The sequence below is a fragment of the Cinclus cinclus genome, chromosome 4 (genome assembly GCF_963662255.1).
Source record: "Cinclus cinclus chromosome 4, bCinCin1.1, whole genome shotgun sequence".
NCBI lineage: Eukaryota > Metazoa > Chordata > Aves > Passeriformes > Cinclidae > Cinclus > Cinclus cinclus.
In genome coordinates, this window is record NC_085049.1 from 21,642,967 (window position 1) to 21,660,718 (window position 17,752).

Sequence of the window (17,752 nt, forward strand, 5' to 3'; positions counted from 1 at the left end):
TCCTTTCCTGCTTGGACAGAGCACAGGACAAAGCACAGGAAAATGCAGACCTCATGGTATCACTCACCAGGGCCTCTCACACAAGAAAAAGGAGCAGGAAACCTGCAGAACATCCTAATTGCCACCATTAAATACTAGGGGTTTTCAAAAGAAAGCGTTGGAAGAGATCATATCATTTTATCTACAGATAGTGGCTCAAGCAAAGCAAGGATGAAACTGGAAACAACTCTGAGAACAAATCTGGTGTTAATACTATGCATGTGAGTTCGGAAGTTTATTCATGAGGATTCAGTAGGGACATTATCAAGCATCTCAGCCTTAAAGTAAGTCGACTAATTACCTTCTGGCCTCAGGGTCCCTCTCTCTAGCAGCCCAAGGATGGATGAAGATTGGTGCTCTCACAGCTATCACAGAGCTGAGTATTTTGCTGTAGCTGTTCCCAAGAAGGATGGGATGTCAGCTTCTTGTGCACGTTCTGAAATAAAAATCTATGTAAACCCAAAAACCCACTATCTATGTGGGCTTTTTTTCTGAAAAAAACTGCAATGAAAACAGTGAAGATGGCTGTAATTACAAATAAGGCATTGAGCTCTTCTAGGCATATATATATACACGTATATATAAAATACATTAAAAGACCACAAAGAAGTAAAAGATACATCAGATCACCAAACTTATTCTGTCTGGAAAGAACCAAAGTAGAAATTATTAACTACAAAAACTGTCACAGTAGCAATGCAGAAGGAACATTCAGAGGAACATTATTCTCTTGATGCTGCATGTGAAATTCAATTCCTTCTAAGGACTTTTAGATTTATAAGTAGCAAAGTACCTTTGGACATAGGGAAGGGATCTCCACACTTAATTTAATCTTTGCTTGCAGCGCTTTTTGCTTTTCACCAACTCTTCCATGTCACAAAATAACACAGGAATAGGACAGGCTGGGGATAATTTCAAATATGAAGTGTTCTCCCACAACTGTGCAACAGTGAAGATCATCTGCCAAAAAAAAAAACCCAAACCCAAAAAAACAAAAAAACAAAACAAAACCAAAACAAAACAAAAAAAAAAAAAAGAAAAACCAAGAAAGCTCACCCTAAATCCTTTTCTCTGAAACAATCTTTTTAGTGACTTACAGCTGGCTTCCAGCACATGCTGGAGACTAAATCCACCAAGAAATCCACCAAGAAATCACCAAGTAGCTGCTGACAGCAACTGCAGTTAATTGTGCACAATGACAAGTGCCAGCTCCATTGGGAAAAGATGCTGAAGAAATCCCACAGTAAATGATGGATCTGAATTGCCAAGCCCTCCCAGCTCTACAGGTGCTTTGCCCATTGTCTTTTACACTCATACAAAGGCAGATTTTTTTATCAATAACATAAAATTAACACGAAGAAATTAACAACTGGGACATGATAGTTACATCTCTTGTCTTATTGGTCCTCATTTTGGAGCCATCCAAAGCTGAAGGACAATAAACATTAAATGAGAAGAGGAAAAAAAATACCCATGTGGTAAAATGAGCCAAGTATCCTAAACAACAGAACTCCCATCTCTCCCTTTCCCACCTCTTCTCATGTGCCCTGTACTGACAGAGACCTGCAACTCTTCCTTACCTGCTGCCATTTGCCAAAACCTGTCCTTCCAATTCCAGGTTTATGACAAGCTCATGCTTCTGTCCAACTTGACTTCTAAGCATTTTTTTGATCTTTTTGGGAGTCAGAGGGATGCCAGTGAACTAGATAATTGGTAACCCTTCCTTTTTCAAAATTTGAGGAATACATATTTCCTATTCTGCTACTTAAGTTGCAACACAGAGTGCAGTGGACCTGTGGCCATCACAGTGGAAGGTAAAATAATTTTTTCATACACATCAACCTCCCTTATTAGTGCTGCTGGTGGAACAGTTTTTTATTAGAAGCATCTGAAACTGGGTTTTCTTCCATCAAATAATGAATCTCTCACAGCTGTGCAGTGGAACATCAGCCCACATTAGGCCATCTGCACAGCAATACAGTAGCCACAGGGTTTCTCAAAACATTTGCAGGATGGAAAAATACAGTGGCATTTAGGGAAGAATCACTCTGTCTACAGCAAACAGAAAAACACAAAGCTAGGAAAGATACACCAGTGAATTTATAATATTAATATAAAATTAAAGAGACAGGGCTAAGGATCTTGGCAATACTAACAAGTAGAAAACACTTACCGGTGAAATCCCTCCATCTCCTCAGACCCAAAGGATGTTCTTCATGTCTTCTCAGAGAAGCCATCGTGGTGGCTACTGCTGGGCACTCATCTCCCTTGCACTCCTCTGAAAGGAGTCTTGCTGTGGAAGCAGAGCTGGGGTGAAGTCACTGCTGTGCCACATCAAGCCACAGAACCCCAGTTTCAGAACTTCCCCACTGAGCAATTTCTTTAGGCCTCAGAGGGTGCAAGGAGGAAGGGCCAGCAGCTCCCAACCTTAAATTCTCAGATTTCCAAGTGGTCTTTCCTCAGACAGGCAGGGAATACATTTTCAAATGATGGTTAGTACTCCAGTGCTCCTTCCTAGGTCTGCTGCCCCTTGCTGCCTGGCAAACACTATTTCAGCAGCTTTGCCTTTGCTGAGGCTTGCCTGGCACAGGTGAAACAACAGACAGTAAGTTCTGCTTCCTGAGCTACACTCTCCCTCTGAAGAGCTTTGTTTTTTCTCCTCAAGGTTTAACTCAAGTTGCTCATGGAGAGGGCTGATCCTGCTTTGTGTGTCAGTCCATAACACCTCTCTAAAGTGCACTTTGAGGAACAAATGCACTGTGCTGAACAGCTGTATCAGGAAAAGTCCAAGATTCAGGGAATCCAAAAGAACACGAATGCTGTACACAAACTTATAACATATTACAACTGCACAGACACTAAATGTAGCCACCATAATTTAAATGGAGGAAAAAAAAAAGAAAAAAATGAATGGCTGTTGAGCCTTTTGCCACCCAGCAGCAATTCCCAACCAGCATTTTTAAAGAAAAACACAGCATCCTGCAGCTCCAAACTAATGGCTTGTTTTCAGAGGCAAAATAAATGTAACACACCTTGAAACAAAGTAAGCACAGCACCCTGGCTGAGAGTGAAATGCTCTGCGAGACTGACAAAGGCAAACCCTGACTTGCTGACATGGGAAGTGATATGTGGCTTGTCCATGCCTCCATGCAGAAAAATTGGAGCTGGAAAAGTCTCATTACAGCCAGATAGACACTAATACAAAGCCATGTATTTTTTTCCAAGACCAGTGGATGCAATTGGGATGGGGAACTCCAGTGGTGAGCTTATAAATTCAGAACTGGTTCCTCTCCAATTACTTGTTACAGCAACAAGATGAGGGGTTGGGGGAATTTCTTTTACATTCTGAAGTTAAACCCTTCTCTCTTGGTGAACATTTCAATAGAGATTTCAAGAATCAGCAGTGTCGAAAACAGTCACTTGGCATCTGATAAAGATTCATTTGGTCAAATAATCTGGTTGGTATTATCCTGTAAACCAATCTAAGAGATCAATAATTGAGACTTAAAGCTTTAAAATATGGTCAGTTGCACTGCAAATCCATGTGTCTGCAGAGCCTTCTACAGCATTAGCAAACTCAGTCCGTTCTTTTATGGAGAGCAAAGATGCACATTGTACCTTTAACTACCTGTCCTCCAGATGCTGAAATAAAAGGAAACATACCTCTCCTTTTCCACTCTTAGTTTTATTATAAAAATCAACATTTCATTTGATACAACTCGGTTTATAGTAATAATTGGAAAGGATTTTTGTACAAGGTTTATATACACCATACAAGTAAAGCACTTTATTTTACAAAAAAAAAAAAAGTTAGTGAATGAGTGAATAGGGCTGGCCAAATGTTGGCCATTATAATATAAATACATCCTTGCAAAGCACCATCGTACCGAAGTTGATGAACAAGAGACACCCGCTGGCTTTAAGACAATGACAAACAGTGATTAAAGCTTACAAAAAAGAACAAACAAAACAAACCAAAAACAAAACGAAGAGTTAAAATCTGAAAGCAGCACCAGATCCTTCACTTGCAAACAAGGCTAGTTCAGCTTAAGCCTGGTGGTATCCTCTTTACAAAAAAACACTTCCCTTTTCCGATGACTATTCCCTGCATGGCTTCAGGCTACAGCCATTTTAATCGGGACTTCAAAGCTGCTCCTGGTTCATTTAAAGAGGGGAACGCGGCTCTCCAAGAGTTTGTAAAAACCACCCTGCCCTCTACTAGGACCATCCTGAATAAAACACCCGACACTTTACCTACCCTGCCCTGCACAGTTCTGGTGTGCATCACCAGTCCCTATAAATGCTACAAATCCTTTGCTTTCTAAAGATGGAAAAGAAAGAAAATTTTTGATCACTACCGTGTTTTGACTTCTTTTAGAAAGAAATTGACTGCTTTGCAGCCCTTTTCAAGCTATTAGTTCATTCCTAGTTAATGGCAACGTTTATCTGTCACCTGTCATTAAGTTAATTTTCAAGCCATACATCAAAATGCAATTTAAAAAACCTCATTGCTAAGAGAGCACTTTCTGAATAGCAGTGCTCCAATTATTTTTGCACTCTACGAGCCAGTTATTTTTCTGTTGCAGAACTAATAGTAATCTGCACATGTTCAGAAGCAGATTCTGACACTAACAATACTGTGTGACAAACATGCTCAAGGCAAAAAGGTTAGGAAAAGAAAGTGATTGATTTCTTCTTAAGAGGTATTTTGAAGAAGTCATCTGATCCAACAGTAAGTGTGACCAGGGAGTTCTGTAGCTCAAGCAGTCCCCCACAGAATGGTGCTAATTAATCTGAGATTTGCCAAGCAATCAGGAATGGTAATAATATTCAAGATAGTGGCTTTTTCTTCATCTTAGCACAGATGTAACTACTTTAAAGCTTAAACTGTGTTTAGGACTTGCCAATGAAGGCAATCTCTAGAGAATGGGCTGTAATGAATAGGGAAGCAATGCAGAACTGGAGGCCACTAGCCATCAAGGCCCATTAGTGTAATAAACAGGAATGACAGGGATTTTCCACATGTACCTTCACTTGCAGCTGACTGCAGCACCTGCCATGTCAAGCAGTTTAGGTGCAATTTTCTTCATAATTCTTCTAGGGCTGCAGCAGGCTGCTTTTCATGTCCATACAAAGGACAGAGCTTTACTCATCTGCAAAATGGACTCCAAAAGTAGGAGAACAGCATCAAAAATGTGCTTCCTCTCCTGCCTGGCCTCACAGAGCATTAAGTATTCAGGTGTTCTGCTGTCGGTAGTACAATCTGGCCAAAAGGAGCCCAGGGTAGGTGAGACACAGCAGGACAACACTCAGCATTAACACTCTGGGAGTCAGGGAGGCTGAATATATGCACAAGAGAAAATTACTAGCTTTGGGTACGTGCCCATTATCAAAGACCTGGGTACCTGCACACACCCTTGTACATGCATATGGGGAGGGAAACACTGTGGCAGAAATCCAGAATTTACAATGCAGAAAGTTTCAACTCACAGCAAAATGAATCCTTTGATATCGAAAGGCTCACTTACGTATTTTGCATTACTGTAAATATTTCATTTAATGTATGTGCACAGGTAGCACGAATTTATATTGGCAGAAACAATTCTTTATTCCAAATGCAAATGCCATGTGCATGTTCCATTTATCTCATCCAAATTATTGCCTAATAAATATCTTGGTATCCAAAAACAGTCGGGAAATGAAGAGTGCCCCTCAGGAAGCTATGAGCTGTATGCAGCATGACATGCCAGGTATAACTTTAAAAGGCAGACTTAGGTCTTACTAATGCTGCCATTTAAACATGCAAAGTTAGTTTTCAACAAGTTATCCTGTAATGTCTTGTTTGGTTTTTTAGCTACAACAGGCTGTTTCTTTCCAGACTGGGCATACCAGCTATTCCCATCACCAGAGAGCCAGCTAAGAACACTGCCCAGGTATCTGCAGAGAGGAAAATGTACAAAAGGGTCCCTGTGTTAATGCCCTACTGCACCTGATGCTGTAGGGTAAGGACCTTTATGCTTAACTTAAAGGACAAGGAGCAATTTTCACTGCCATCAGTGAGATCCCTTCCATGCTGATGCTACAAACCCACTTCAGCAATCTCCTGAATGGGCATGTCTGTGTTATGTATGGTCCCAATGCCTCAGTCAATTGGAGAAGCAGGAGAAAAGAAGATCCTCATTGAGGGAAGGAGAGAATATGAATCACAATTGGCTCAGTAGCAAAGGGGAGCAAAGAGAATATGTTCAGTCTAGGCGTTTATCCATTGGGAATGTGTCAGGTGTGGGTACTGGTTGCATCAATGCTTTTGCAATTTGGAGATCTGCCCAAGAGGAGCTTCACAGATCAGCACCTCTTTCAAAAATTTACCCCAGATGTACTGAGAAAATACACGTATTTGCAAAATCAGATCATAGCTTCCTGCTCAGACGAGGAACAGCCTGTTCTCTATGCTGGGCATTTTCAGTGGAAAACCCCAGCCTGTCCACTTCCCCTCTTGTGAACCTTCCAGAGACAGATCACCCAAAATACTCGATGCCCAAATTGAAACATCTGTATCAGAAGGACTTGATCAAATCCTACATGGAATTCTAGGTCCACCCCACTGACTTCAGTTGGGTTATGTGGATGTAAACCAGCACAGGAGGCAGCCTGATCCGTACGCAGAGAATGATTTTCTTCTTAACAAATCTTTGCTATAATTAACACACAGATTTACCTGCAGGAAGCTCCCACCAAGGGGATGCCTCAGCGAGGTAGTCCACTGCACCAGAAAGAGGATAACACTCCTTAAGCTCAACCATCCTGAAGTTTTTCAAAAAGAAATTGGCACACTGAGAAAAGCATTTTGCAAGAAGAGACCATTGCCATTGCAGTACAAGCACTTGGACTGAGATACAACAATACAATATTCTTCTGAGTTCATTAGTGCAAGTTTCCACATGTGAACCCCACACGGAATGCTGCACATGAAAAAATGTAAACAACAGAGAAATTCTAATTCTCATCGGTGTGCCAGCCTCACCCCCCACCCCAACACACCTGCCCTCCCCCCTTCATATATATGGTTTTGAGTTTCCCTATAGTTCACAACACCCTCCTCAACATCCATCCTGCTGGACAGCACAAGGAAGCTTCTCCACCAGCAAGGAAGAGCCAGAAGAACAGTTACCACAATTCCTAGAAACCAAGAATAAATCTGGGCAAAAAACCCCTTAGTATACCATCTTCAGAGATCAACAACAATAGCTTGGAGATCACCAAGGCTTTCTAAAGTTTCCTCAGGTATTCTGGACTAGTGGGAAAGACGCTTTATTACAGATGGAATACCAATGACACCGTTCTCCTTGGAGCTGAAACCAAATGAGGATCCAGTACTCCAGATAAGTGGCAGCTAGCAAGAATAATTTATCACTAATTTTGTCAATGACATCAATTGCAAGTCCATGCCATATTTTCAGGTAACTTCTCTTTTAGTTGAAACTGGCTGGGAAAGAGGCAACAGAGAATAATAAAACCCAAAAGGTGCCTCTGGAAAGTTGCTATCCCCATTCCATACCCAAAGGTGAGGAGGCAGGAGCTCCCAGGACCTTTGTTTTGAGAGCAAAGACTCACAGGGCCAGTCTGTGAAGGCACTGAGCACCTTCAGTGGATGTGATGTCAAAAGAAGGTGCAAATGCACAATGCCATCTAAGACCAGGTATACTGAGCTCTGCTGCAACAAAACAAATTCAAAGCACTGCATTGGAGTCCCAGAGGAGTTAACCATATCCTAGGCTGCCCCTTTAACTACACAAATAATGTTTTCACTTGATTAAATAATCTCCCTGTCAAAATCACCAAGGTGAGGCTGACAGGAGAAGGGGTTACATATGACAATATACAAAAATAGAGATGTGAATATAAAATGGTTTGGTTAAGAATATCTTAAAATCTGACATTCACAGCGGTTAATACTTAAGTATTAAACTCACACCATGCAAAAGAGGAGGTATGTCAAAATCATACTGAGAAAAACTGGCTTTACCTAACACAAAGAAAACATGAGCAGTTAATACAGCAGGGGAACCCCTTCCAATGATCAAAACATCTATTTTTCTTATGGACAGTTGTTCCACTGAAAGTTAAATGCTTCCTTACTAGGAAAAAATAATATATATATTTATATATATATGATTTGTATACTGTGATATCAATATACACTGAAAGTACTGCAAGGATATATTATTCATTTACAGTAAAACTAACAATCCATGGTTAAATTTATAGTTTATAAATATGCTGTCTATATTATATGTGGTATAAAAATATTTGACATTTTGTGGGCACTAGGTCAAAATAAGATTTTCTTTTTTAAGGGACTAAAAATCATTCAGGTATATGCATATTACCCTTGTCAATGACACGAGAATTGTACTGACCTGGTACAAAACAGAGTCCTACCATGCTGACAAAATGAGGAGGGTAATGTATAGCATGATAATCACTGCATCACAAGGCTAATTAGGAGAAAACCCGACATTTACAGCAGCCCAGTTCTAGCAGTAATTTAAACAGGAATATCATGAATTTAAGTGACACGGGCAGGAAGAAAGGATGAAGAAAAGACAAGATAACCTAACTGGGATTTTAAAAAAACCTTTAAAATACACCCAACAAAAATAACTGAAATTCCAGAAGCAGGGAAAGAGCCCTAAACGCTCTCATTTGTTAAATGCATTAGGGAAAACCAGAGGTGTATTCATTAAAAAAAGTATGCGATTGATTTTCTGGATTCACTGCTACGATTGCTGTATTCCTGTAAAAAACAAAGCCCTTTGTGTAAGGTTAATATCCGTCCTGACTGCATTTTCAAGTTTAACTTTAGTTGCTGGCCCTCTGCAGTTAACATAGAGGTTATTTGGCTACTTCCAAGTATCTATGGTATGCTGCTCTGAGACGGACTTCTTTATTAATTACTTTAAACATTTTTGGTATTGACAAAACCCACATATCACCTCACTGGACAAGTAACATATCCCAGTCCTTCCATTTCCTTATGTGCTCAGTCACTTCACTGGATTAAGGCATGTTTTTGTGTTCCATTTGCAAAAATAAAAACTTTTTGTACAAATGTCTGGGTTCTTTTATACAAAAATTTTTCTTCTTATGGCACAAGCAGCAGCTGCTGTTTAAGAAAATATATAAATATCCTTTTTTTTTCCTTTTTTTTTTTTTTTAAATTCTTCTGTACAAATATCTTCAGCGTTCCTCCGCCCAGCACTTAACTGTACACTGTGCTCCCCCATCCTGGGCTCCCTCCCTCCCCCCGTCCCCAGCAGAACCTTTAGTATTTACAGCGCGGAGCGGAGGGCGCGGGGCGGGGGGCTGGCTCTCAGGACGAGTCGGTGCAGGGGGACGGCGGCGGTGGGTACAGGTGGTGCGAGTAGCTGCGCTCGGTGTAGGGGGACGGCGGGCAGCTCTCGCAGTTCTCCTCGGCTGACAGGTACTGGCTGCGCGGCGTGGGCGGCGGCGGCACCGGCTCCGAGTCGTAGTTGAGGTCGCTGGTGTAGCCCTTGGCGGCGGCCGCGGGGACCCGGCGGCTCGGGCCGTAGTCGCTGTCGCACACGTCCGTGCTGCAGGGCGTCGTGGGCGGCGCGAAGTGCCGGTAGCTGTAGGGCCGGTAGCTGTAGCGGGGACATGGAGAGGGAAAGGGTCATTTCTCCTTTCTCAAGGGGGATAAGCCAAGGTGGAAATGGGAAGCAGGGCAACCTCTGCAGTGATGCACAGCATCTCCTCTCCAGACTTCCCTGCAGCGTTGGGCACATCACAGCAACAGGTGGAAGGGATGCCAATTTCTTTATTAATTATCTAACTTGTAAAACTAATTAATTTTAGCTCTAATCAACCCGTCACATAAATTTCTGATGTGCCGTTTTCCTTGTAGAAAATTCATTTTGTGCTCAAAACTGCTGGACTTGGATAGCGTGCCATGTTTGGTGTAAGTATTTTATTATTGCGTCCCGGTTAAATTAACCCGTAATATTGTGGGTGCCCCAGCCCTGGAAGTGTTCCAGGCCAGCCTGGACAGGACATGGAGTAACCTGGTCTAGGGGAAGATGTCCCTGTCCGTGGCAGAGGGTGGAACTAGGTGGGCTAAAGTTCCTTCCCACCCACAGAATTCTGTGATTTCAACATCACTGGAGAACCCAGGTTTTCTAAGTGCTAGTGCTTCCCAGTCTCTAGTTTCCAGTGACCCTAGAACCACCTGCTCAGAGATGCAAGGAGCACCTGTAAGAGCTTTTGCTGTGTCACAAAAGGGAGCAGTGGCTGACAACAGTCTCACAAAACAGGCTCCCTAAGGACTTAATTGAGAAAAAGTTGTTCCTAAGACAGTGGGGCAGGAAGGGCACCAGTGTGCATGTGCCTGTGTAATAGCTGTGTTGCAGTTATGGAGAAGATAATTCTGTTTCCATTATGCAATTTCTGGACACTAACTTCCAAGGCCAGACAGAAGGACTGAAAATTACCTGGCACACTCATAGAACTCAGGAGAAGCATTCCTTAGAGAAGTAATTGGGATGAAATTCTCAAAAGGCTGCTACCAACAAAACATCTTTTAAAATGAGCCCAAGATAGTTTCAAGGAAACAAATTAGAAAGGGAAATGCATGGTAACTACAAGTCCCAGCATCATAGTTAGTGGTAAGGGACACAAGGGTATGTAGCTCCTCTACAGTCAAATCAGAATATTAGGAAAGAAGTAAGAAGCAGCAAAACCAGAGTCTGTATTTGGGTGGGGAGCTTTTGGAAAATATTGAACCCTATGCTAAATCCTCACTATCATTTATAATACTAAAAGTCACATCAGCTAACCAGCGGATGACCCATGCTAGTGCCTGAATTTGGGTTTCTGACATTAGAAAATTACTTATAATTTTAAAAGATTTTTCATATGGCTGCAAGGGATCATTATAAACATCTGGTCTGACCTTCTGTACAAGAGAGGCCATATTTTCTGCTAATGGAGAAGAGATGTCTGCTCAGCCCCAGAGACCTCATTATCCAAAACCCCCAAAGGATCGATATTAGGAGGCACATCTTTCAGACAAATACAGCACTCTTCTCACTGACCACATCTACTGGTGATTTGGGAGGGGAACTTTTACACTCTTGGGTAGCAGGGTGTAGGTTCCCCTATTTTTGGTAACTTGTAACATAATCATAACTAACTCCAGCATTCTTACACGGAAGGTAAGAAGAACACATTCAAACAGAGAGAAAATGCATGCCCATAAGCTCTAGTCAAGAGAAAATAAATCAAAAGGCTATCAATCCTTTCCAGATAGTATCCCTTTATATGTCAAACTAGGAATTCTGTGCTTTATCTAGACAACAATATTAATGTTACTTCTGGCCTATTAGCCTTTATATTGCCAACTTTTCCTCCACATGTTATTTGCTTATAATTTCTGATAATTATGCAACAAATTCTTTATGCCAGAAGCCCAAAAAAAGGCAGGATTCACACCAGGGTAAGTTTTTTTGGCTCAAAATACTCATGGTACTGCATTTCTTTTGGCATGTAATTAGCTTTGTGATGAGTGCTGTTGTTCCCCCTCAGGAACATACCCCAGGGATATATCACTACCCACTTAGTGTATGATTTTCCTCAAACAGTGCTGCACTTCTTCACAGGCAGCAGTGACATGATACACGTGAGCCCATTTAAGCACCAGTTTAGTGCTTGCAGAATTAGGGTCTTTGATTGTAATTCTTACAGAGCAGAGGCTGCCTTTATTCTGCATTTTCTACACTAACTGCTTTGATCCTGACAGAAGCTATTGTAATAGGAATTACCTGTAGGATCTATGAGTGGATGGGCTGTTTGAAGAATAACCAAATTCCATGGTGTAGTGTGAACGTTCAGTAGCTGGTGATGGTGGTGGGTTCAAAATCTAAGGAGTAAGAAAGGAAAAAAAGCCACTTTTAAAAAGGAAAGATACAAAGGAAACTTGAGAAAATATAGTTTTATAATTTTTTAGTACTGTCTAATAGAAACCTTAAGTAAAGAACTGCATACATAGCCATCCTAAAAAACAGGATTTTTTTTCCTGTTTATTCTCCAGTTCTTAAGCAGACCCTGGAAATGCCATTTGTTGCCATACCTATTAGCAACTACTAAGCTCTTTTCAAAAATGCTTACTGCTGTGGCTATTTTGACATAGCCAGTGCTAAAAAGTGAAGTTGCAGCCAGCTGTTCAATTCTAGATTGTCACTAGGGATACCACTGCCCAAGGCAGACTGGCACACCTCTGTTCTTGCAAGCTGCAGTCCCCAAGTACTGCTCTGCTTATAGTACTTGCAGTGTGCTGGCCAAGGTGAGCATTCCTTCCCTATGCAGACATGTTCTTACTCCATGTGCTCAGATTAATTTAAAGCCTGATCAGCTGATTCTCAGAACTGAAAACAGACATTTGAAGATTCCAGCCTTCACTGACCAAGCATGGGACTCTTAACACTTGACACTGGCTTGGTGAGCTCCATACAAATATCCAAACTAACCACCACAGATGCTGGAAGTGAAGAAACAGGGAGCCGTCTAGGGCTGGCACCAACTCTTACACAGCACTTAGTTCAGCACACTACCCCCTTTGTAAAGGAGGGATGTTATAGAGCTGGAAACACTTGTTTACTTATTTACCTGTCACTTGTAAGACACATGACACAAAGCTTCATCTTAATTCTTTGAAAGGTCTGTACAGAATCAGCCTTAGTTTTACCTTCAGAGGCACATGGCAGAGTGTAATGAAAGGAGATCTCTCTGCCAGAGCTGCTCAACATCTACAGGGATTTTTTTCATCTCTCCTGACATTCAATCTAATATCTTTTTTCCTGGCACTGAGCTCTCTCACAACTTTTTAAAATTAAGTGAAAATTTCTAGACCATTTTGGAAAAAGACAATCCTCTTCCCTTTCAAAACCACTTGCTCCATATCCAAATAAGTTTATTAGGCTAGAATTCTAAATCAAAATATTAATATGTCAATTGATTAACCTTTAGAAAGACAGTCACTTTCCTGAAAGTTATTAAGGGTTTATGAATAAAAGAATGACTTACTGGAGGAAAGTAAGTGCCTTTGGTACTTGAAGAACTACTGGAGGAGGCTCCCGTAACATGGGCCCTGTCATAGGGTGGGCCACTGCTCCCTCCCATAATGCTGAGGGAGCTGATGACAGATTTACCTCGAGACATACCTGAAGAACAGAGATGTATGTCAGTATTCAATTTTTCCTCAATTCACAGACTTAAAGGAAACTTAAAAAAAAACAATCTGGAGGACAACAGCAGTATAAGCACAACTTGCAAGCCAAAAATTAATCATCTTGGTATGAAAACCAAATTATGCTCTGAGAAGAGCCTGCTGGATCTAAAAGCCACAAGTTACAGTACATATTTAATCAACATATACAGAAGCAATGCATATAGATGAAATGAAATGTTGTGGTTAAGTTTTACTTTTAAATGGCAGTAGCATCATGTGCTTGGACTGGTGTTGGAAAATTCATTGTTAAATGAAATACGCTGAGACCAAAGTTATTGCTGGTCATTACAGACTTGGCAAGAAATCGCACAAGCATACAAACTTAGTCTACAAACCTACCAAGAATGATTACATAATGTTTAAAGTCCCACATGACTGTGGGACTGCATAATTTTACCCTGTACTGTTGTGAAACTTTGCTGGTGCTACAAGAGCCCAAAAAGGGGATTCTTTAGCAGCAAAAGAAGAAAATGCACAGTGCATGCATTTATTTGAGCTTCGGTTCTGCTAAGTACCCAAATGCTCATGAACAGCACAGGTAAAATAGCAGTTCATTATTGTAAAGAAGGATGGCAACAAGCCTCGGCAGTCCTGGCATCCCAGTTTCCTAGAACTTCATCTGGAGCAGACATTTCCTGTACACAGCTGCACAGTATCCTCAAGTACATCTGTGGGGTGCCAAAGACAAGGATCACCCCCTTTACTTACCAGGGAGAGACCCTGACAGAGAGCTTGGGTGAGGCACATAGCCCAGAGGTACCGAGGCTGGCCCGTGCACCACATAATCATTGGTCATGGTTTCCCCATCCCCCTTCATGCGTGGGCACAGCACCCTCTGGCAGATGAAGTACATTGCTCCCACCACAAAGACTGTAAGGATCACACCAATGATGGAGCCTATGGTGTTGTTGGGCTGTGGTGCGGGTTCCTCTGTTGTGTCTAAAAGGGAAAAGGAAAATCAGACCAGGTAAGTTTAGACCAACATTAGTTTTTCTTGCATCCTTCCACTTTCCTCCTCTTCTGTAGGCAGACAACAACTTTCAAATTAATATATGGGAGGAACAAACAGGCCCTGGGACAGGTCTGTTTAAAGACTTGGAGTGTCCATAAGGGCTCCAAGATGACCTCCAAACATGCCATGAGGTGTTTTGAATCACAAATAACAGGAAATAAGCAGTACATGCATGTGCAGGGGGAGTGATGAACCAGGCCCTGCTCTTGCTTCAGCCTGATAAACAGAGCCCTCCTCTGAACCTGATGAACAAGACCTGCAGCCACATCTCCAGAAGATACTGTGCAGGGGACTCTTCTTGTGCTTTTCTTGTTACTGAAGATGACAACAACTGCTTTTCATGTCACACCTCGGTTATTCCTCAGTGTAACAGACTGGCACTCCCTCTTCTCAGCAGTGTAACAATCACTTATGGTGCATAACCTTGACTGTTCAGCAGTGATGAATTTTGCTGCTCTTAATTAAACTACCTAAACTATTCCACATCTCACCCACCCTTATGGTTACAGATACAGCTGAGCATCAGCCTGAGAGGTGCCACCTTATGAGAAATCTGTATTCCAAAACTATTATTCAACAGTCAAAATGAATGGCTTTCCCTACAAGGCCAATTCTAAGCAATGACATTTCTAGGAGTAACTGACAACCCCCTGCCGGTGCTCATGAATTTGACAGGAAAGGTAGACTTTAAAGTATTTTCCTGTTCTAGTCAGTGTTTTACATCTTATGCATTACTGGAAGTTTTTTCCTCAACACATTTTCTTGTCCCTGAACACCAAACCCACACTTGAACCAGCTTGTCACAGCCTACAGAGATAAGTAAACAGACTTCTGATCATAGTGAAAGAGGGATGGTGACAACTGCCATCTTATTCTGGGTGGGCCAATTTTCCATCCTCTGTTACAAAACTGGAGAACGTATAAACTCTAATAAAGGGAACTACACAAGCCTGTGATAATGTCACCAGTAACTTGGTAGCATGACATAACATCTCTTAATGCTCCTTAAGATCAAGGATCCAACTCTGGCTTTGCATTTTCAAATTATCTGTGTGCCAGCTGTGATACATGGATCTCTAACACAAGATGAGATGTCCTTATTTACAATTTCTTTTAAAGCACCAACAGTGAAAGTGAACTTTCGAGTTGGAATTTTAAAGGCAGTGGTTTTCTTGTAGAGCCCTGGAGATTTCAAGGTAGGGGATATCACATGCTAAAAATCAGAAATCAAGCTCAGAATTACATCCTTTCAAGAAAAAAAAAGAAATTTTATACGGTTTGATCTATAAACAGAGTGCTCCTCTGATTCCAAAAGCACCTGCTATTAATTCTCTGTATGAGAAAACCACAAAGCAGAGAAGTTATATATGAATGCCTTATGCCAATTATTATTTTTTAAACATTGCACCAACTCAGCATATTAACATTATAGTAAAACAAACCTTTTACTTCTTTTAAAAATTTTAAAAAGGTAAGAATAAAAAGAACTGGCATTCTCTGCCTCAGAAAATGCTTGTTCAGAATACTAATAATTTTCGTTATTCCTATTCCACCACACTGTGCATTAATTGCATGATAATTATGAAGAGAAGCAGTTATGAAGAGAAGCATTAATTCTGGGAACAACAAATTCAGTCTGCTTGGCAGAATAAAATGAAACTTGTAGGAAAGGTGAGAAATAGGTTTTGGATGCTGCAACCAAGTCTCCAGTCTCAGGCAGTACACTTACAGCATCCTTGCTCATCAGAGCTGTCACTGCAGTCCAGGTTGTGATCACACTTCTTGCTTTTCCCAATGCACTGCCCACTGGCACAGCGGAACTGATCCGTTAAACACAGCACTGCAAAGAACCCCCACACCAACAGTCAGCATCAGAAACTCCTCCTCTTAAAAATCATTAAGAAATAAAGACACCAAAGCATACAGTCAGGAGTATCTTGGGAGAGCTTGGAGTGCTGAAAGCTTCATTTCTGGAAGTAGCCAGTGGCACACTAAGTCCCTCACATGAACCATGCCGAGTAAGTGACTCGGTGCTCTGCTGAGGACAGTGCACACTGGTAGCTGGGTTTTACTGCCTGCTTGCAGTAAGAGCACTACAAGATAAAGTGACCCTCATCTAAAATAACTCAGAGGCCACTGAGAAAACAGTCACTTATCCCAGGACACGGTTATTGCAATCTTATTATGAGAATCTCCAACCCTAAACACTTACTGTAATATAAGAGCGAAGAATTAAGTTATGAAAAATAAATCTGCCAAACCATGATAAAAAAATCATTTAAGAAAGATAAATGTCCTTCTTAATGTCCTTGTGTTTTTCCTGTAAACCAGAAAACTCCTCGATCATGAGACAATATACTGACTTGATATTATATTTTTAAACTGAAATGAAGGACAGAATATAAAACTGAAGCTTTGCCAGTATGCTGAAAAAATAAAAGGCGCTGCAGGCAAGGTGCTGGCTGCTGCTGTTTCCATATATTCCTGCCTCCTGTTTCTCATAAATCCAGAAATCCTTTTTTGTCTTCAGCTGAATTAAGAAGTTAAACTAATGGCTTTTTCTGATTTGTAATCAACTTGAATACTCTCAGCAACAGGACCACTTTGAAGGTGATAAACAGCCCCTAGTCTGACATCTCCAATTGCTGGATGAAACCTGGGAAGTTAACTTGCACAACACATTTTCAGATGTCACCATCTCAGCTGGCTAAAAATCACCTTTCAGCACACTGGAATTTCAGTTCTATGTTTGAGCTGGAGCACATATTTTGGAAAGAAATTTAGCCTTGATTTAAAGACATTTCAACAGTCTCCATGAAGAAGGAAAATGCACTGAAAGGATATAAAGAAACAGCATCCTTTCAGCCTTACAAGGTGTCCCTGCAACTCTTCACTACATCTGCAATAGGAAAAGAATGAGTTTGCTCACATTTCATGTTGTGTAGTGGTGGGGCAGTTCAGATTCCACCAGCAAAACCTGTCCTTTCCAAAATGAACTTAATTCTCATTGTGCTGGCAACAGCACTTCCCTCTGTAAAGATGGCTTAAATATTCTTTTGCTGTGCACTACGGGAAGAAGAGGTCTCCAGAAAGCTCCTCTGCCTCTCACTCCTGTTTACTCAGAAAAGCTCATTTTGTTCAGGTATCGTAAAAGAAACAATCCCAAAACCTTTACTCAGTACAAGGCACACAAAAAAGCTACAACAAGAATTGGCTCCACTTCGTAGCTCACGCCCAGATACTAGGTTTTTAGAGCTTAAATTCGTGCCATTTTTGAAAGTACTGTTCACAAACAGCATTTAAGCCACTCTGACAGAGATCACTCTTAACTTCCACTTCACAGGTAGAGAAGCAAAAGCATGGATTTATGAAATAACTTCTATTTAACAGACTGATTT

The 17,752-nt window shown here is 41.2% G+C and overlaps 1 protein-coding gene across 5 annotated transcripts in view; it reads right to left on the reverse strand.

Annotated features, from left to right (window-relative positions):
* Window positions 1-9,287: 9,287 nt before the first annotated feature.
* LRP6 (LDL receptor related protein 6) overlaps window positions 9,288-17,752 on the reverse strand; it is a 65,032-nt gene continuing 56,567 nt past the window's right edge. For 4 of the 5 annotated variants that reach the window (XM_062490894.1, XM_062490893.1, XM_062490890.1 and 1 more), the window contains 5 exons: window positions 16,084-16,194; window positions 14,051-14,281; window positions 13,138-13,274; window positions 11,877-11,974; window positions 9,288-9,704 (listed from right to left, as the gene is read on the reverse strand). In XM_062490894.1, the coding sequence (XP_062346878.1) occupies window positions 9,413-9,704; window positions 11,877-11,974; window positions 13,138-13,274; window positions 14,051-14,281; window positions 16,084-16,194 (869 nt within the window). In that variant the 3' untranslated portion in view covers window positions 9,288-9,412. Of the gene's footprint in view, window positions 9,705-11,876; window positions 11,975-13,137; window positions 13,275-14,050; window positions 14,282-16,077; window positions 16,195-17,752 lie in introns of all 5 variants that reach the window. The other variant, XM_062490891.1, reaches the window with a different exon arrangement.